Here is a 22,086-nt window from a genome sequence, read left to right as displayed (position 1 = left end):
AGTGGTGTCTGAAATGCAGGCTGACGATATCTACAGATGAAGTTTTGAAAGTTAAATGGCCATAATTTCTGGTAATTTTGGCTTGTACGGTCTGTGTCTGTTAATCTAATAAAGTTGAAATGTTTAAGAAACATTTTTTTTTAAATTATGTGTAGGACTTTGGAGCTTCAAAGACATGAGCATTATCAGCAGGCAGTAATGAGGAGTAAGGTATTTTTCCTCTGAACTGAGATCTATATACAGGAGGCCTTATCTCCCATTTAGCACATTGCAGTACATAGCAGCTCAGGGTGTGTGTGTGTGTGTGTGTTTGGTCTGATAAGTGCTTGTGTTGCTTCTCTTAGTCTTTCTCCATTGGCCAGAAAGCCAGACTGACAGGCAGACAGACAGACAGGTCAGACAGGTGAACACACTGCCAGAGAGTCAGACAGATTGTGCAGGTGCCCATGCATGCAGGTGTTCATCCACAGCGCCTCCCTGCAGTTGTTTGCGTTTCAAAGATCTGACTTCAACAGCCACATCAGATGTGTGCCAGTGAGGGTTAAGTTCAGTCAGCCTTCCTGTTCCTGTGCAAACATCTACCTGATCAGGACTGCTGATTCACTCCAGAGCCACAGAGCGGCACTCACACTTTAAATCTGAGAGGAGGTTATGAGGCAGGGCAGCCCCCTCTAGTGGCTGCAATTGGAATAGCTAGATTTGTACAGGAACCTCCCTTTGGAAAATGTTCCTAAGCCTTTATAGCCAAGGCATCATCATCATCTTCATCATCATCATCATCAACGGGTCAAGTGGTTTAGTCAGACATAAGTTTTGGGGAAAAAAAGAAGAGAAAATATTAATATTGAATTGCATATATTATACAGTTTCACCAGCTTGGATTAAAACCAAGTTCATGAATTCTAGTTTACAAACATGGTGATGCTGGTAGTGCTGGACTGCCCATCCACGACCACCAAATAAGAAACAGAGGAAAGGTATTCACTTCCTTCACATGTTCAGAGAGATGATGTGTACAATTAATTAAAAATGAATGCTTACTAAAAATTATACAAGCTTTGAGGGTTAAAATAAGTTGCATATAAAGTGTCAGAAACAAGAAGAGGATCAAAAGGATAATACTCATTTGTTTGTTCTTGCATTTGACCATTTATTACATAAAAATGTGATAAAAGGCAGACAAGATTGGTTTTACACTGGAAAAAAAAATGCACAAATTGTCTCAAGTTTTAAGCCCTTGTTGTATCTACCAGTGATTCATGCCCAAAAATGTTCTCCACTAAAAACTTATTTAAAAACAACAAAAACATATGGTTCCCTGGACAGTTTCTCTATTACACTTACAAAGAAATGCAATCAGCATTATTCTCTGAAAAGCATGACCAAAAATGAAACAACCTAGAACTGATCAAACATTTCCTGAATGAAACACTCAACCTTACGCCCATAAAACCACATAAAACAAACAAAAAAAAGCTGTTCCCTTTTATCCGTTAGATGATGGTGCGTTCATGTGGTCCTTGTGCTCTCGTTATGTTCACAACGGCAGCATGATATAAGCTGTCGCCAGAACAGACTCTTATATGACCAGAGGAAAACAATCTGAGGACATACACTGATGCCATTTATCAACAGTGGAGATCTATGTGGGATCTGGTCTCGGAAGTTAAAATAGATTTAAAAATCAGCAGAACTGGAAGTAACTAATGACATTTATTCACATTACTGTAATTGGGTAGCGTTTTTGTTTAATTGTACTTCTGAGTGTTTTTAAAGACAGAGGTTTTGCATTTTAGCTACATTTTGAAACCACATCCACTGCAGAGTACACATCTTGTGTGCTCTCTGTAAGGATCGGCCACTGGACAACAGTATACAAGCCAGCTGTGCAGCCATTCACAGTGGGCGGTCAGAGGGGAAGAAGAGGAAAAGAGTAATTGAGCTTTACTTTAGTTTGAAATCTCTAAATTTCCCAAATGCAAGAATCCAATTAGAAATCTGTACTCTTATCCTTTTAAAATGGCATGGGAAAAACATCTCAGTGTTTGTTTTTTTTTTTCATTCAGAAAGTAACTAACTGTTAAGAGTACATTTTAAATAAGCTACTTTCTCCCCTTTTACTTAAGTAGATGTTTTTCAACAGTACTTTTACATCTGCTTACGTATCAACAAAATAAAAGTACTTCCACTTGAGCAGGTAATATCCAGTGTATCAAGGGAAGTTATTTTTCAGTGTAGGTTAACATTAGAGCCCAAACAGTGTAGAGACCACAGTAAAATATAATAAGAGAATCAAACTCTAATCAGGAGAAAAGAGTCTAGCGAGGAAAGTAGAAGTCTTTGGTCAACATTGAGACGATCGAGGGGATTTGTTTCTTGGCACTGAATCCTGGTAAGTCGGAGCAAGATTCAAAGTCCAGCGCCACCTTGCGGTTGACTCGGGTCATGATCTGCATCAGCTCCAGCTGCTTACTGTGACGCTCCAGCATCTCACACAGCGCCTGCATGAACCACGAGCCGTTGGATGTGTTCCTCCATGAGTAGTATCCTGCGGGGGAAAAAAAAAATATATATCACAGCACTGCAACTCTTAGAGGAGGTGCACTGATGGCATGTTAATCAGCAAGCAAGAGGAAGGCATCCATTTTGACAGCTTGCAGATACCAAACGCTTATACAGATGCATCACCATGCTCACCTCACATGGGAAGGAAGGCAAATGGTCCAAAAGATCCTGTGTTTAAACAGCAAATGCTTATAATTGGCAGGGCTTGTTTGTTGGTTTAAAAAGTATGCATGATAAAAGTAGCATTAAGTGAGGGACTGAGGCGAAGAGGAGAGGGGGAAACTAACAATCAAACTTATACAAATAAGTTTGAAACTTGGAGAAAATTGGAGTATGGGGATCACTGATGGTGTTGGCTTTAGTGCAATTTTACCTACTGTGTTTTTCTAGTACAATTTTACTTATTTATTACTGTTTTATGTAGTGTATGTACTGAAATTTATTTATTATTCTGTATTGGTGTGACTGTTTGCTGAATGATTGAGTAGCTGGCCACTTGTGAATTTCCCTCTGGATTAATAAAGTATCTATCTATCTATCTATCTATCTATCAACAAGAATAAAAATTTAGGGCAAACAATGAATACTTGCATGTGTTGACATTAAAATAGTCAAGACCTTTGAAATGTCTAGTCTTGCAAAAAACTGACAATTCAACACTATTTCAGTGCTGTTCTGAAAGACTGAATACTGACTTTTATAAGTTCAGCACTTTCACCAAATGCACTCTGCAGGCTGTTATTCAATTTCAGCACCACCTCTAGAGGGCGCACGTGGACAAGGTCATGTCTTAAAACAATAAACATCATTTCATTATCACCCAGCCACAGTGCAGCTTTCCTCTTAAATCCATAGTGAGACAATAATCCAGTCACCAGGAAGGCAGAGATTTATGTTGTTCACAAGACCCAAAGTCCTTTCCACAACTGTTGCTACTGGTTACCTGGGGCTGTGGAGTATGCATACAGGAAGTCCGCCTCCACAGGAATCCTCGCTGATGCTTCTTCGGGTTCGCTGTCTGTCTGGAGGGTGGTGCCATCATCCAAATCGGTGCCACGGCAAGCCTGGGATGGAAGCACAGGACAGGCTGGGTTTTAGGTGCAAAAAAAAACAAAAACAAAAACAAACTGCGGTTGTGCTTTATGGCAGTGCTAAGGCTCTGTAGTAGTGGCACGGTGGCTCAAAGTTGTAATGATAACAGACTGTACTTTAACTGTTCTTCTTTACTCAAGGCACGTGGCGTATAGTGCCTTGAGTAAAGAAGCCAGCAGCCACTCCTGAAACCTCACACAGCTATACTACCAGAATTTGGACTTTGGTACCAGTTTATCACAGTTCTGATTAACAACTGATAGTTAAAAACGATATAATGAGATAAATTTCCATATAAACTTAATTTATAGCCAGTATCAGGAAAGGTGAAAAATATGTATAGAATTTTTTGTACATATTTCCACCCCTAGTAGCTGAGTTCTCATGCAAGACACAAATTCTATAGTTACATGTTTCCGTGGGAAAAATTACTTTGAATGAATGCAGAAATTGGTTGCAACAAAATCTCAATGACTTTTGGCACATGGCAGTATGGAACAGTTTAAATGATCTAATTTAATTTATCTGACATGATGTCAGCACACTGTGTACGGCTTCAACAGAATTGTCTCTCTCTTATGGGTGGAGATGGTGAATAAAAAAAGTCTTTTGGCAGGAGTGTCGGCCAATGTTGATGCCTCCAGCTTTCCCAGGATGGAGTGTCACTCACTGCTGTTTGGGAGAGAGTTTTCTCTTTTGCTTTCAAGTTTTAATTTGCCACACCCCGAACAGCTCCAACCCAACACCCGAATTCAATAAAGGCAAATACGGTGAGCTAGTGGAGATGGGACGTCCCTACTGCAGCACTGTGTGTTTATGTTTTACTGACCTGTATGAAGAAGAGCTTGGGTTTCCCCACCAGACTCCTACAGGGGGCTCCTTTAAAGTATTTAGTCAGGTCTGTCAGCTCTACGTGCCCGTCCGTCCCAAAGATCTTCCCCTCATCTCCGTGACTCAACAACACACACACGAATGATGCACAGTTACTGTGGTCCTCCCTAGAAACTGGAGAAAGACAAAAACGGATAAGAGAGAGACCACCACTGCTGAGCCACATTTCTTTACCAGCCTTAATACTTGCTTGATTTCAGTGGAAGGGCAGCACTGCATGCTGGGACTACTGCTGAGAAAAGCTCTCCATTGAAAACCACACTTACTAGCTTCTTTTAGGGTAAGGCAGGTTTCACGGTGGGATTTTACAACAACAATAACGATAGTAAGAAACATAATGTCATCCACCCACATCACAGAAGAGGTGGATGACACTGACAGGTTAATATTTGATTTTTTAAAAAGGGAATATTGGCCGTATGTCAATATAATGGTCAAACCTGACTACACTGTGATATAAAACTACCATATATTCTACTGCGGAAAACACTTCAACTTGTTCCAAGTGGGGCAAATGTGCCTGTCTGCTTTCGCTTCTGTTTGATGTGTCAACACAATTTAAAAAGAAAAACACAACTCCTCTTTAAAAACAGCTGCTGGTTCTGTTCCTAACATTTGTGGGTCCATTTCTTGGTTGGTGGTAGATTTTCTTATTCCTGTTAATAAGCCGTCTTGTCAATGATAAAAGTCAGGTTTTAGCAAGGGTTCCCTCTACATTCTCCACAGTGCTGAACACATGGGCAAGATACAGGCAGAGGGACTATTCCTCCACAGAGCAGAATGCACAGCAGCCATGACTTGCATCAAATGTATAAGGATCTGACATCTGTATCATGTGCAATACAACACCCTCTTTTTTTGTATTTGAACAACAGGGTGTGGCACTGCAGTATTGTTCTCACTCTACTCTCACTTTATCAAGACCAAAGCTGGGTGGGGCAAAACACATTACACTGCTACTCTAATGGACTGCTGACCTGTCCAGGATGTTTCCTTGCCATCATCCTAATGCATGAAGATGGACTTCAAGTCTAATTAGGAGTAAATGTGTATGGGAAATGAATGCATGGACGGTTACTTGCCTCAATGCAAATGCTGCTACAAACTACTGTCTCTGTGGACTGCCAACACCATGGAGGAACCTTATTTTCTTTTGCCTTTTAAATATAATAAAAAAGCACTAATATAGACTGAATATCAAAGTGAATGGCAGTGTAATGATGTAGGCAATATATTTTTAGCTGCAGTTACATGAGGGTGTGGCTGCTGAAAATTGTGCATGTCATGCCAAAGTGAAATATCCCTTTAAGACAGTGAACCAGGAGTGATATTTAAAAAATGCAATTACAGCTCAACAGCAGTTGTGTCATCTGTGCCACAGTCTGGTCATTAGCGATCTTCATCTTATAGCCCAAACGGCTGAAGATTTTCATAGCGGCAGCAGCATCCACGTCCGTCCCACTGCGATACTTCATCCCTGGAGAGACACACAAACACACAGAAACAAAACAGTTTTCAAATATCAGCATCAGGAAACCAGCCCAGAGAACATCTTCATACCAGCAGCGACGACAGCTAATTGGGAAGTTTTTGGCATCATTTCCAAAGATTAGGTGACGCTTCTGGAGGAATCAGCATCCAAACCTGCTACAAAGGTTTGAATTTTTCCCAAGTCTGAAATAATACCTTAAGCTGGTAGGCTAGACACTGACAAGACTGCAGCTGTAGAGAAATTGTTGGAGTAGGAAAAATTCTTTGAAAAGTTGGCTTGCAAAGAAAATACTTTTTTCCTTTTTTTTTCTTTCTTTCTTCTTCTTTTTTTTTTTTTTTAAAGAAACAGGTGTACTGTGGTTTGGGACCAACACTGAGGGGATTTTGCTGGAACTTTATAGATTTTTTTTTCCACATTAGCCAATGTCAGAGACGGGAGGGAAGTGAGATGACTGACTCAAATAGGTACTTCTGTCTTCATTTGCAGAGAGCATAAGTGTCGAAACTTAATGGGCTGGACCTAATTTTTTCTTCTACCAAAAGTAAATGAGGCTTATTTATTTGAGCAACATTTCTGAAATACAGGGTGTCCACAAAGTCTCTTTACAATTTTAAAAAATCTATTACAAAAGCAATTGATGAGATATGTTAATCAGATTTGTTCTATGTAGGCCTACTCAGTGGTTTTCAAAGTTTTTAATCACATTGCATTTGTGTATTTCAGGTACCCTGTTGATGAAATAGGCTCTGTTAAATAAAACCCTAAAAATGGCTACTCCTCAAGAAAAGGCACAATGTGTATTGTGGTTTATTGAAACAAAATCGGATACGCAGACTCTGCGAAACTACAGGGTTATGTTAAAGATATCGTGTATCGAACAAAGATACGGGACATCAACGACCTGAAGCAAAAGATCACTGATGCCATGGCCATTATCGATGAGGCTCTGCTATAGCGAACATGGCAAGAGATCGAGTACCGTCTTGATGTGCTTCGTGCAACTAATGGTGCCCATATAGAGGTGTATTAAATGAGGCAAAAAAAACCCTTCGATATCTACTCCTTATTTTGCAATAATTTCCACAGATTTGTCTATTCATTTGCTTTTGTAATAAATTTGTTAAATTATAAAGAGACTTTATGGACACCCTGTATGTGTACCAACACCACCACAGCATATTTAATACAGACTAACATTGTTTTATTTATTTATTGGTTTTGAACTGACCGAGATAGGTAATATGGTTCAAACAGTCTTCTGTGTCATGTATGAAAGTGATGCGTTTGCTTTTCCTAATAAAAATACATTTATGTTACACTGCCTCTCATAAAATGTACACAAAGAAACAGAAATGTACCCACAATATGTTTGTAGCTATTATATTACAAAAATTTATACTGATATATGGGATATCGTTTTCTTGGTGGTAACCAGAATTGTGGATTTAACTGGTTCAGGCACTGACTACCAAAATTCTTAAAATGTGATATTGCTAATAGACAATACAAGCATTTACAACAAAAAGCATACACACTATATAGCATAGACACTTAAACTGCGGCCCACCAGTACATTGATCATACCCACGAAAACCAATCAAGTTTTACTTCATTTTTGAAGAGAATTATTTTGTAAAAATTTTTTTTTTATGATTTTTTTTTTCATGGTCATTGCCTTGTATTTTTTTTAAACAACATTTCTGGTCATCTCTAGTGTTTTGTAATTTTATTATTATTTATTTACTTATTTTTACAAGTTTTACAATTTTGCTATATAACACAAGTGACTGTGACTCATTTTGAACAGGAAAGGAGTCAGGAGTCTATGGCTCATTTATTCAATGGCCCCTGGCCCCCTTTTACTTTCCAAAGCTGGCCCCTGGCTGGTACTAATTGAGTGTCCCTGGTATAGAGTGTTTCTGGCATGCTAATACAGAGCTTTTACTGGTGCAAAAGCCTTGTCATGATGTTGACTACTGACACTACAGGTGTTTGCACTGTCCTCAGGTGGCATGTACCTGTGCCAGGGTGGAAGTTTTTGTTGTTGATAATCAGACAGTGTCCTATGCAGGGGTAGTCCATCTTGTAGCGGTCCGGGTCATCATTGGTAACTGCTTTACTGCTGGACTGAGCATCGACTTCCGCGGGAATCTTGCTATTTCCCTGGGAGGTTCCAGATGGCCTGAGGACACACACACACACACACACACACACACACACACACACACACACACAAACACACACACACACACACACAAACACTCTGTGTAAAGTACCCAAGAAAGAACCTGGGAAGCTCATTACTTTTCCTCTATTACACTTGCATGCACACTCACTCACTGTCAACACATTTCAGACAACAGCATGTGAACTTGAGGAGCATGTTCAACATACTTCTGCTTCATCTGACTCCACACATTCATATGCAAAATGACTTTTAGAGGATGCTTTGAATGCCCCGCTCAGGGAGTGTGTGAATCATGGGAAGCAGAGCTATTGCTGAAGAACACATGAGTGGGGATCAGCCAAACTAGTTGTGCAAGTTGATGTGGCACACACAGCCTTGGGCCTTTTTCATACCATTTTAAAAGTTCCCTATACCAGGGACACTCAATTAGTTACTACATCTCTGAGCTGATGTACTTCCTGTTCCTGGGGCAGGGCCCAGGAAATACAGAAAGGCATCTTTCAAAACAGTAAACCAATGGCTGATTAGTTGGAGAGAGAAAGGCAGGTTTATGAGATGAGAGGTGTGACTGTTCCAAAAAACAGTTTAAATTTCTGTTCACAGCCACGCCCACTGCTTCAACATGGCATTACTTCCGGGATATAGAGGTTAGGGCGTTTTGATATGAAACTACAAAAAAAGCCAATTCTTTAGCATTTATTGGTATCGATCGATGAGGCCTGAGAGCATGAACACACAGCAGCTCACATCTGCCCTGTAATGGCAGCGTCCACATGTTTCAACAAGTTACACAGGGGCATCGTAGTGGGGGGAAAGCGGGACTAACCACAATGGGGGAGGGGGCCCTCAATACTTGGACAGTCTGGTATGTAAACCTACCCAGGGCATTCTTCATTTCATTGTACTTAAGTATATATAATTGAGGTAATGATACACAAAATGTCCTTGGCAAAAAAAAAAAGGAATCTTTAAAAGCTTGGTCATATGATCTGTTAGTGTTTGGAGGACACTGTTACGTGTCTGTCCATCTCTTAGTTCTGAATGAGGGCAAAAAGCAACAAGTGGAAGCCTTTACAACATGGTTGGAAAACATAATAATGGTGTGGGAAAAATAAATACATACATTCTCTAAGTGTAATTTCTGTTTGATGCTCAGAATATGTCCATGTGCACATATTAGGTAAAGTAACTTACTTATTTTGACTTGTACTTATACAGGTGTAGGTAAATCAGAAATCTACAGTAATTACTTCTTTTTGAGAAACCCGAAGGCGTCCACGCTGTCCCCCTGGCTCCCAACATCACCATCACTTCCGCCTTCTGACATCATCCTGAACACGATCCTAACAACATAAATGCATAAAAGACATTGATATGAGGGGAAATTAAAAAGGTGGGTAAACTATGAGCTCAAATAGGTGCTCATTATAAAATACAGAAATTTACTTGTAACTTTGTCAATACTATACCATGTTAATACTAGACTTAAAAAATGTTTCAGTGTAAAAGGCGTCAAACTCTCTTCTTCAGAAGGTGTGTAATGCAGCTGTTAGTAGTACATACTGAATATTTTGAGGGAGATACTCCCAATATCATACATTTTCATTTCAGAACAAAAAGTTGGAGTTAAACAGGTGACAAAAACTCATCAACATCACAAGTGTTAATGTGTAGCGTGGGAGTGCTCATGTGGATTAAACACCAGTTTCAAAAATGTCCCAATCAATCTGTCAGCGTGCTCCTGAGAGCATGAACACACAGCAGCTCACATCTGCCCTGTAATGGCAGCATCCACATGTTTCAACAAGTTACACAGGGGCGTGGTAGTGGGGGGAAAGCGGGACTGACCACAATGGGGGAGGCGGGCCCTCAAAAGGCCTGAAATAAAGAGGTTTGCCTATTGGACAGCTATACAAGGGCCCAATAAGATTTCTTTTCATGGGGCCCAAAATCCCTGGCAGTGCCCCTGAAGTTACATGCAAGGCTTTGTAAAGGCCTGTTTATGCCAGCTGTAGACCGATCACAATAGGATTCAGTGGTTGGGTTGATAGTGAACATTTTCACTTCAAACTGAGAGATCCATATAGAAGAAATCTGACTGTCATTTACAAAATGCTACTTGACCTCAATCTGAACATGCTAAAAGTGATGAGTCATCGAAGACTTTTGCATACATACTAATTTATTTTTTTGTTTTTCTCAAACTAAATGACTGAGATGTTTGAGATACCAAAATTGGTTATACATGTTAACTTTAATTAAATCCCACAGACATATTTATCTGCGGACTATTTAAGACCTTTTGATGGCCTGCGAGATAACAGCAGCTCAATACACACAGCCGAATGACTGCAAATGTATCAATTTTATTCTCAACACCTGCGCTTTTTCAAAATTACATCTAACTAGCTACAATTAAAAGGAAAACATAATAACAGACTCTGATTATCTTTTCAGTTCTAAGTAAACCCATTATCGATAAATCTAAAGTTATTGAGCTTCTGACATGCTTACAAAGTGAGAGAAAGTGAAAGAAAACCATTATCTGGTGAGTAAGCTGGCAGCGTTATGTTTCCTTTTTTTTTTTTATTTTTTTTTTTTTATTAGGCAATTACCATGTGGAAATACATGTCAGCGAGCTGGAAACACACACTTAACTTACTTGACACTTTTCCACACCTCACAACACGGTGTATTTCTTGTTTTGAGCTAATAAAATGGTATTGAGTGGATAGACAGTGTGCCTGCCAATGCCGACAGACTTCTATCCACACACAATATTAGTTACATTTATGTTGCGTATACCTGAACCAGTAAATTTAGCTTAATGAGGAGTTACTTCACTGCCAAATTATTAAATGGAGTTCGGTGCAACACTTCCTCCATAACAGCTCTTATCAGGACCAATCAACAATTAAAAAGCTTCATTTGCCAATGCATGTTGTAGTAGCAGCTCGGCTATCTTTATCTTTATCTTTCTGAACAATGGCAATGGAATGCTAAACTGCAAGTCCAAACTTGAAACGCTTTAGTGGTGTTTACTTATCTTGGTAACGCAGCACCAGTTAGCTACTAACGTCAGTAATGTCACAACGAGCAGCACCATGACACCGCATATGAACACATCAACCAACGCCAGGAAAAATGAACAAAATCTTCAACTTTGTAGACCTACCGTTTTCTGTGACCCGGTACAAATGGGTTTCAGCTGGCTTGTCCCCTGACTCCCCTCGTAGGAGGAAATGTACAAGTGTTCAAAGGACATGGCCCAAACTTCCACCCAATCAGAGAGCAAGACGTGTGTGGGCGGGGTCTGGCTGGAACCAAGCTGCACGAGCCGACCGCGGAGCCGGCGCGAGCTCATCCGGATCAGGTGCATGACTTGCTCCGAAACCGAAGCCATTACACTTTATGTCGTCAGGTGAGATATGATTTTTCAGTATGCTTTAATAAGAAAGGTCTTAGTTATTAAATAGTGAGTAAATTCCGTCTACTCAGACAGAATATGCAGGTGGAACACATCCTCCCTCTCTTTTCCATCAACAGAACAGAAAACACACATGGCAAAAACATTTTTATTCAATGCATTTAAAATCTTGCTCATGTCTATGATGTGACTTGGCACAGTGCTGCCAGTAATAAATGGATCTCAGGGCCACTTGTGAGAACAGTCACAACACACCATCCAAAACTGCCAGCCTCTGCTTGTCAATGCCTTCCATTAGCTTTATATTGCATTGGGGCCTATAATGGCTTCCACCCGCAAAGTTTTACCACATGTGCCTCTTGTGAATCCACATGAAAACTCTGACTGAATATGCAAGTTTGAGGCGGTGTATGTAAGGGTAACTAATATAATAAAAGAGACGGATAAACCAGAAAAAAATGTTTTCACTCGGTAACTCCCAGGTCACCTTAACCTTCTCTGTTTTTGAAGAGATTTAGGACAGCTGTGCATGAAGCACAGCCTTTTCTCATGTTGTCCAGGCTATTTCCCGGCCTCCTTCAGTCTTTTTTCTATTTGGTTATTGATTCCTCTCAGCTGATGCTCTGCCCCAAGAATGTACTTGGTTTCCAGAAGTAGAGCTGGTAGGCTGGACGCCCCGTACTGCAGGGAAAGGGAGGAGACAGAGAACAGGGGCAGCAAGAGACAAACAGAAGAGAAGGACATGTTACAGCTTAGTAAACAGTGATATAACACAATGTCTATGTGTAGCTATGTTTTTTTTTTTTGTTTTTTTTTTTAAATTTTTTAATTTAATCATAATTCAGTTTAATAGGATGCATTTATTTAGTAGAATAAACAAATATGCAGATTATTTTTTAGAGACATTGTTCATATCACAGCGTGTGTGTGCGTGTGTGTGCGTGTGTGTGTGTGTGTGTGTGTGTGTGTGAGTGTACCTTCTCTTTTTCTTTGGGGTGTGTGTGTCGGTGTTTCAGATATTGTCTGTTAAGGTCTCTGATGTCACGAAGGAAGGCTTGGCTTCGTCTCAGATCAGTCAATCGTTGCTCCAGTCCCACTTCCACTTTCTGCAATGACCGCACCTGCTGTTCAGCTCTACTCGACCCCACACACACCCAACCACACACAGCCACACACATAGCCACACACATAGCCACACACACACACAGTTAATGTATGAGCAATTATGGAGACATTCCAGAAACCGCGCCAGCAGAATTGAGCCAGAGTCAATCATGATGTTTGATGACAAATTGAACCTTGAACTGCCAGTGGCTGAAATCATGAAGCTTGATGTTTTGGGTTTTTTTTTTTTTGTACTGTTGTGTGAAAAAAATCATCCTGCATTGTTTTCCACCCTGCACTGCATTTAAAAAAAAAAAAAAAATGAATAAACATGACAGCAATGTGATGTAAAAGAAGGTTTTTAATGCAAACAAACAAAAGAAGCATGAAAGACAGGGAAGCCTTGAGGACTGACAAAAAAAAAAAAAAAATCAGTCTGGTGCATCATCAAAAATCCTCTGGAACATCTTGTGCCTCGAGTGTCATTTCAAACAAAATCACTGACAAAACAACACTTTTCATGTGATTAAACATCCCTGGGTAATTTAGCTCACAATCCCAGCCATGTATTGAGAGTTTATTTTTAATTACCTTGTTCTGTATCCACGTAGAATCACACTGGTAATTTAATCTGACTCTTTGAAGTGCATGTGAAAAGTGAATGTGTCACTGTACATCTGAAGTGTGTCCCACCTGATCAGCTCATACTTGGCATCCAACAGTCTCTGTCTCTTCTTACGGATCAAGGAGTCCACCTGACACACACACACACACACACACACACACACACACACACACACACACACACACACACACACACACACACACACACACACACACACACACACACACACACACACACACAGGTACAAGAGTGAAAGATTTCAGAAAGAACACTAAGGACTTATTACCATAGAGATCGTGGTATTCGTGACAACTTGTTGTCATAGTTACCTTGGCCTTGTCTCTTATTAAGACCTTGAGCTCCTTGGATTCTGTGATCTGGAAAAACAAAACCACCATCAGGCTCTAGGACTGTATAATTCATCAAAAACAGTCACACAATGCCCATATCATTTAGGGCTGTCCACCTTTGATATGACTGATATGCCGCAAAATATCACTAGCTTCAAAAACTAATTTTGTCAGATCAGCTTAAATTGTGTTATTTGCACTGTTCATTCATTTTTAACCCATAAAAACTATATAAACCTTTCCATGAGCAATGACTGAATGCTAACAAGCCAGTTTGGTTTGTTCACATAACAGATTCCAGACTGTGACAGCATCTTTATTTAGATGGCAAATTGCAATTCTATAGTCTATAGTCTCATTCTCCCATTGGAAAGTGACTGTTTCATACAATGATGACAGTGCCATCTGCTGTTCTGCTAAATATTCTCAATAAACATGTAAGTGTGAGCATATTCAAACTTTAAACATGGCTGGTGTTCCTTTTTAATATACCAAGGCAGATTATTTTCATGTTGAACAAAAATAAAACTACAAATAAAAATATATCTGTTATTCACCAGCATTTTACATGAGTTTCACCCAAAAAAACTTGACATAATTGGAAAGTCTGACCTGTTTAGTTAGTTGGTCCTTGACAGAAGAAGAAAGAGAATCAATGGCTCGTTTGATGGCTTTAGACTCCACTGACTCCCTACACACACACACACACACACACACACACACACACACACACACACATACACACACACACACACACACACACAAAGAAGGTACAATTTGTAACTGGCGAAAAAACTGTAATAATAAAACTTATTCAAATTGTAATATGAAATAGTTTTCAGTGATGTGTATTATGAGAAGGATTGCAGAGTTTCACCACACGATTACTATGGCCAAAAGAATTCACAATCATGATATCATTGTCATATCTATGGGTCAAATTCATCATTAGCTTTGTTTATTGGGCATTTTGTCTCTTGTTGGAAAATGAATTACACTCAAAATACAAAGTAGGGAGGAGGAGAGGGTCTGTTGCCGTAGCGTTGGGGGAGGGAGACAAAGCCAGAACGGAAAGAAATGATTTAACAGGTGCTGGATTAGTTACACAGTATTATCACATGACAGCAATATTTCATTTTTAAAATATCACAGTACTGATAGATGGCCACACCCCAGTAGCAGCAGTGGTGAAGTAATTAAAGCTAGTTGGACCAGAGGACACCAGGCAGTAAACAGTAAATGTTGGATAGCTTCTAGTCTGTTGATGTGTTATTAACAAGTCATGTGACTTCACTACCTGTACTGGTCACAGAAATCAAGGAAGGCATCCAGCACCACCTCTAACTCTGTTGCTCCCTGTTGACCTCGCCCCTCCTTCCTCCGCCGCTCCCTGATGGTCTCTTTGGGCTCAGGAGATCCACTGGCTTGGGGAGAAAAGGAAGAAAAGTTTTCTTTGTATGCAGGCTGTCTGCAAAACTCAAGTTAAAAAATTTGAACACCTATTGCCAGCTAAAAAGAAATGTACAACTACTTCCATAAGTCAAATTGTTCAGAGGCCATCCTCTTACCTGATGATGACTTCCTGTTTGCAGCCCTATCAGAGGAAGACTTCCTGGCTCTGGCTCTGGCTCTGCCTCTCTTCTGACTGGGTGTCTTTAGTAAATATTTAGGGAAACAGATGAATATAAATCAAAGAAAAAGTTCAAAATAATATCTATGCTGCTGGTTACAGCGGCAGTTGAGTTTGGTCCGTACCCGGTCCAGGTCCTCGTCCGTTGCCTCTTCAGAGGACAGGACTGGCCGACGGTGTTGCTGTGCAGCATCAGAGTCCGATTCCTCCAAGGAGAGAGAGAGCAAATAAAAGCCTTTATTTTTTTTATTTTTTTTCTTTTGCTGTTTTTTCAATATGTCTGGTATGGTTGAGTGATAAATTGTACCATCTTCAGTATCATCTTCATTTCCTCTTATTCTTAACTACATCATATTGTGTGCTGCCTCAACAACTCAGTTTTACCATCCAGCTTATTAAAGTTTCATCTAATTAAAAAAGGGAAAATGATGGAAAAGAAGGAAAAGGGAAAAAAAGGGCCGGAGAGTCAAAAAAAAGAGCATCTGGACCTATTAACTGATCATACATTTTCACAAATGTTGCTTTTTGACCACCATGTTGTGCATTTAGCAGTTCATTCATCAGACTTTCAGATTGAAATTCATGGAACAATACATTTTGAATTTTTTTCAACCTATTTCTTTTTTGTTGTTGTTTGAAAGCAAAGAGTTTAGTTTTTGATTCACTAGTAGTTTAAAAATTAAAAAAAATGTGTTCAGCTGAGAGTGGAAACTATTTGTCATCCATGCTCATGTCAGTGGTATGAGAAACATTATCACTCAGTTTCATACCTGTGATTGGAGGTCACCGGGCTCTCTGCTGCCAGACTTCTTTCTCCTCTTCTCCATCTTCATCCCTCCATTCTTCACAGGTCTGGCAAAGGCGGATACACACAAACACATTGACAGACAGATAAACAGAGAGGTACATCACACAGACAAAAGCAGAGGGTGGCACTAGAGGGGAGACAGCATGAAAAGTACATGGATCCCCTATTTACTATACCTCCCTTAATGTTCAGTTTGGCTGCTTCACTCAAGATGGATGCGACACAGCTTTTGATATTAGAGTTTTGCTTTGACTCTGACTTGTATTTCAATCATCTCATCACTGAACTGGCCCAATATTCTTCCTGTCAGCTCAGGAGCACTGACAAAATCAGACCTATTCTGTGTTTACAGGGCCCAGAGGGACTTATTCACGCCCGTCTTATCCTGCTTAAATGTGACCCGTGACACAAGAGTCATTTCCAATAAAATCATTACTCATCATTCTATTGTTATGTTTGGCAGCCTTCATGGATCAAGCGGAACACCAGGAAGTGAACTTTCTTTGTGGCCTTACCTTTCGGCAGGCTTCTGTCCAAGACTCCTCCTCTTCTTGGCTGGGCGTTTGATACCATTGGCTGTCGCCCCTCTGGATGATGCGACTGGTTGATTGCTCTTCTTAGGCGCAGGGCCTTGATCTGACTCCTCTTCCTCCTCCTCCTCCTCCTCCTCCTCCCCATCTGACTCTTGTATTTCCTCCTCAATTGCCTCCTTCTTTCTCTTCTTCCCTCCTTCTTTCCCAGACCTGCTCAGAGCAGACCTTGAGAGTTGCATTCACGTTGCATGGGAATTAACCTTCTGAATAATTTAACAGTTAGAAGCACCAACTTGGAGGTGTTCATGCATTTGAACTTGTTTGAAGCTGTTATTATTGCTACAATTTAAGTTTTCTACAGACTTAGGTCACTCTTGCTGAGCGGTTTCACTCTGAACACACACATGCACTAAGAGATGAAACATTTGAGTCCATGTTTACAGCAAAACAAATATCATAAGGTCAGCAAAAAACTCTGAAACTTCAGCAAGTAACTGTGTCCTGCTGCAACATTTGCAATTGTGGTATTTTTAATAGACAAATGACTAAAACAACTAATTATCAAAATTAGCGATTTTCTGTCAATCAAATGATCAGTTAATTAATTGTGAAAAAACTGGCACACCTCCTTTGCAGACAGAGTAGACAAACGGCTCTGACCTTTGCCCTTACCTGGCTTTGACCTTCCCTCCTATATTTGTCCTCTCCTTCCTCATTTTGTTCTCTCCATCGCTCCCTTTTTTCTTCTTCTGCACACTGGCTCCACGCTGTTTCGCAGCAGCGGTCCTCCCTTTGTGAGGAGCGCCCTTTGTGACTCCTCTTCCTCCCTTGTGTATCTTTTCATCCTCTGGAGGGTTTAAGTCTTCTTCCATGGCGGTACTGTGAAGAGGGTTACCTGGCAAGCAACAGCAAAGGAGTAACAGGCTAACATTACTCAGGTGACCTAACTAACCTGACTGTCTGCACGAGTGTGTGTAGGAGTGAGAGAGACACAGGCGGAAAGATCCTGAGAGGATGAGACAGGGAAACAGAGAAAACATCTTTCAACACAGCATTACTTCCTGATATGTGGTACTAAAATCATGATATTCTCTGTGTAAAAAGAGCTACAAGCAAAATCCACATGTCAACAAGTGTGAATGTTGTTTGAAGATCTAACAGGGTGTCTGCTAGTTTCAAAAAGCCAAATGTAAGACTTTTTTTTTAAGACCTGGAGTTGAATTTAACCAATTAACAACCAAAAACGGACAAAACCCTGGTACAACAGCTTATGTTTGAGTGAACATAGCAAATGAAATCTCTCTATAACTAAGAAATGAGCTAAATAAAAGAAACAGATGTGACAGAACACATGTTTGGTCTTTATTAATCTAGATATGCATGTGGGTGAGCAGTAATGTGAAGAACCTGAAGTGAAATAATGTAACATAAGAGAATAAAGCTGACATTACTGCCAGAACCATGCACAATTCATGGAACCTGTCTGCTAATGCCTATCGGTTGTGCTGAATTAAAATAAAACTAAATTTAAAAAATAAACCTGCATAAAATGGTGAAAACCAAGAGGACTAAATACTGTGTCTGAGCCATTTCAATACATTTTAAGGCCTCAAGTTTAGGTGATTAAGTATAAGACAGTATGTTCAGACTTGAAGGACCCTGACAGACAAAAAAAGCAACAGACTGTTGTAGAAATGGATTTGCAATGGAAAGTCTCACCATAATTCTGCTGCACTTGCTCGAGGAAACTAGCTCGCTCAATGGAGGACAGGTTGGAAGCATCCAGGTTGCCAAAATCTGGATCTTTCTGGCATTTGAACACAAGATAGTGACATACTCAATTAATCACTAAATTGCCTGTGGACAACAGCTTTGGAGGCAAGGTAAATTCTGCAGCCAGCCGTAACATTCCCAAAACTATTATTTTATCAATGGAAAATTTATTACATGATTAAGTATGATTTAACAACTTGGCTGGGGAATGTGTTTCATCTCCAAGAGCCTTCATCAGGGTGCAGAGGAAATGACAGGAAGTACATGGCATTACATAGCAACACACATCAATAATATCCCTGAGAGAGACTATGCACTATGCACTCCATCATAGCAGAATGCATACATGAGATGAGGTACCTATACAAACATCTCACAAATACATATGAAAAAGAGAAAAAAAGGAAAGAAAAAATGGGTACCCAACAAAAGAAAAAACAAAAACTCTGGACAAAAATATTCACTGTGGAGTAGGGACTGATATGTACATATATTAAAGAAATGATTACAACACACTGCATGTGTCACAATGTATTGTGGGCATTTCTTCATCTGCAGCTAGGTTTTTAATCATACACTGCCATGTATTAATAAAGGCTTTGTAATATATCTATTTTTTCATCAGAAAAGTGTGCCTTGGATGTTTTTTTTAAGCTTGCCTGTCATATTGTATGCAGAATGTTTATTGAAAAAGCAGACAAACAATATATTTTCCATTGATCTAACCCTCTCCAACGAGCAGCTGATTCTTGTTTGCCTGACTGAAGAGCCACACAGCGCTCCTCTACCCCCTTTCTTCTATTATTTTATCAATGAGCTGGATTTCAAGACAAGTAGCAATAAAACAACCACTGGCTTAGACATTATAAATGACATGGCATGAGACCAGCACTGAAAAGGCTGCTCTGGTGACACACTGACCTCCTTCTCTTCTGGTGGCACTGCAGGCATCTTGGCTCGCCTGCCCTTTTTAGCACTGCCAAGACAGAGAAACAAGATAGAACTGAGATGTTTATTATCACTGTTATCATCACCTTTACCACCATCATCACGGAGTGGCAGGGTGCAAACAAAGTGAGGTTTCACAGCTGTTGCTACAAACCTGGCAGTTCAATCTAGTCTAATTGTAGACACAGCCACACCAGTAATACCTGAGAGAAGACCTTCATAGATCGATCTATTGATAGATAGATAACTTATTGATCCTGGAGGAAAGTAAAGCATCCAGTAGGTCAGCACAATAAATACACACCATGTGATGAATACACTCAGGACAAATTAGACATTAGAAATAAGAAATTAGAAATGCCCACCATATGATAACCTGAGCATCACACAATGGCCCGTACTCTACACATCAGCCTAAAGCAACTGGATGGCCTGTAGTCCTGACAAATTAGCTTGTGCATTAGAAAAACACAATAATAAAATAAAATAATGTAACAAATAGCCTGGAGAGGTGGCCACAGTTCTATGTACATAAACAAGACGCTGTTGAGGCAGTGGATGACTAGTTCAGTGCAAACAGCGACAGTAAACAAAGTAGTGCAGTAAATACTACCATAGTGACCAAAGTAACTATTACTGTAAGACAACATTATCATAATTATAACAGAATTATCTCTATTCGGCACACAGGCTGCTATAAAGACAGTATTTGTCATCTTTGCCAATATATTTGTCCATTCTTCCGCACACTCTATAAAGTTATCATTTTACATGGACGCAAACAAACAAGAGACATACAGTTAGCTAGCAGTTTGACATGTTTTGCCTGAGGAATGTGAGTTTGTTCAAATAGACACATTAAAAAGTCAAAAATAGGCTAAATGTTGGTAGTAATAGTTGGTCTGTGTTTATGTGGTGGGGTAGAAGTTACTGAAAAGTCTGACCTCATGATCACAGGGGAGTTAGCAGCGTCTGTTTAGCTGTCAGATACCGTGCCGGGCTAGCTGGATAGCGCTGCTAACGTCGTCCAGTCCTGGAGACTTCTAGCACATTATTCCAGGCAAACACAGTTAACTTCAGTTGAATTGACACTGAAAAAAATGTATTAATATAATGTATTGAACAGTGTCTGTTTTGTAAACACTCGGTAAACTGTGAGACAGCTTCCCGCAAAATCTTTGTAATTCTGAGATTGTACCAATGCAGACATACGGGGGTAAGGTTACCCGAAAAGACAGACAGACAACCGTAGAGATTGTGTAGGTCAAATAAAAGATGGCACATATATAAGTATATATATTAATGTGTTACACAAAACCTCGAGTTGAAATATGTATTCACATTAAATAAATTATAAAAACAATAGCACCCCCCGTGAGAAGGTGAGTTGGTCTTGGCTCCTACGGAGAGTGAAGAGGTTCACCTCCGTCTCCGTGGCGTGAACGTTTCGCGCCAGCTTGCGCATTTACAACTGTAGCAGCATTTACTAATAAAACACACAAACAAACACAAGCAATTCTTTGTATTCATGAAGGAAATGGAACAATGTGTGTCAACGATGTCAGCCTCTCAAATCAAAATTGCTGTCAAAATGTATGTAGGTACATTGAATGTAGGGGAACAGCGCCGTTGTCCGGGCAACATGGACGCTGAGAGGGGCGAGGAGGCGGAGCCGGATGACCTGAGCGACCCAGCCCTGCATCCTTACCACATGATTGTTGTCATGTAGTCATGCATCAAAATATGCACTGAAGTCGTGAAAATGAAGGGCTTTTTTTTTTTTTTTTTTTTTTTTTTTTTTTTTTTGGTATCAATCAGTTTTTAATTTGCCCACTTCAGAAAATGTGACAGCATGTTTTGACTAAACTCAGACAGTCATATGAGTTCTTCAAGTGCCCCCTCTTGCAATAAATAAATAAATCATAATAATACTAAATTATAATAAATAAGGTGCTCCTCTGATGGAGAAGTGCTCCTCCAGTGGATAAGCTGTGCTGACAGTGTGTGTTTTACAGAGCCAGTGGCAGCTGTCATAGAAAAGACAAGATCACAGAATCGTAGATCATAAAATATGTTTCATAATGGAAATGGTGGATTTAGCTCAGAAGGGCTCCCTTTGGATTATTTGGACGAGTTTGTCTCAGAGCTTCAGTCTGAAAGTGTGGGAAGTGGATTGTGTGTATGTGTATGAAGCAAATGGTAATATGTGCCTTTGTGTTTTACCTCAGAGGTGTTTGTGAATAAACACTGGAAAGGTTCTTACTTCCCTGTGTATTTTCTCAGCGTTTTACTTTTAATCTGGATCACCTAATGACAATGCTAATCTTAATCTGGATCACTTAATAACAATGTTAATCTTAATCAAGAAGACTATTTCATCATACATGATGCATCATAGCTTTTTGCACAGTCCTTCAAACAGCTTGAGTCCACCACAATCACAGACCCTGTGTAAGATGTTAAAGCTTACCTGTTTTTTTTTTTTTTTTTTACATTTATTTTAAAAATTACTTCTAATCAAAGATTTGCAACCATTTCTTACTTGTCAGGGATTTGTGTTCATGGTAGATCCCAGGTTTTTAATCAAATCAACTTTTTTTTTTTTTTTTAGACTTTGTTAATTGTTGTGCATGTTGTTGTTGCCTATTAGATGGTTTGGG

At 39.8% G+C, this 22,086-nt stretch overlaps 2 protein-coding genes across 3 annotated transcripts; both read right to left on the bottom strand.

Annotated features, from left to right (window-relative positions):
- Positions 1-1,136: 1,136 nt before the first annotated feature.
- On the bottom strand, positions 1,137-11,498 carry LOC115366783 (caspase-3-like). The gene is made up of 7 exons (XM_030062408.1): positions 11,404-11,498; positions 9,479-9,571; positions 8,059-8,222; positions 5,897-6,025; positions 4,487-4,662; positions 3,509-3,629; positions 1,137-2,548 (listed from the first exon to the last, which is right to left on the bottom strand). Exons 2-7 carry the CDS (start codon positions 9,556-9,558, stop codon positions 2,319-2,321), a joined length of 900 nt encoding a protein of 299 aa, XP_029918268.1. The 5' UTR covers positions 9,559-9,571; positions 11,404-11,498; the 3' UTR covers positions 1,137-2,318.
- Positions 11,499-11,673: 175 nt separating this feature from the next.
- Positions 11,674-20,599, bottom strand: cenpu (centromere protein U). 2 transcript variants are annotated; one of them, XM_030062406.1, is made up of 14 exons: positions 20,371-20,599; positions 19,400-19,454; positions 18,425-18,512; positions 17,378-17,600; positions 16,688-16,930; positions 16,135-16,216; positions 15,490-15,570; positions 15,303-15,387; positions 15,032-15,158; positions 14,347-14,425; positions 13,714-13,761; positions 13,453-13,514; positions 12,633-12,789; positions 11,674-12,336 (listed from the first exon to the last, which is right to left on the bottom strand). In XM_030062406.1, exons 1-14 carry the CDS (start codon positions 20,373-20,375, stop codon positions 12,217-12,219), a joined length of 1,455 nt encoding a protein of 484 aa, XP_029918266.1. In that variant the 5' UTR covers positions 20,376-20,599; the 3' UTR covers positions 11,674-12,216. The 2 variants fall into 2 exon arrangements, with proteins under 2 accessions (XP_029918266.1, XP_029918267.1); XM_030062407.1 differs by having other exon boundaries at positions 11,675-12,336; positions 16,688-16,915.
- Positions 20,600-22,086: the final 1,487 nt, after the last annotated feature.

Source organism: Myripristis murdjan, chromosome 10, assembly GCF_902150065.1.
Source record: "Myripristis murdjan chromosome 10, fMyrMur1.1, whole genome shotgun sequence".
Classification (NCBI taxonomy): Eukaryota; Metazoa; Chordata; class Actinopteri; order Holocentriformes; family Holocentridae; genus Myripristis; species Myripristis murdjan.
Note: the sequence above shows the minus strand (reverse complement) of the source record. Positions and strands in the feature narration are given on the sequence as shown.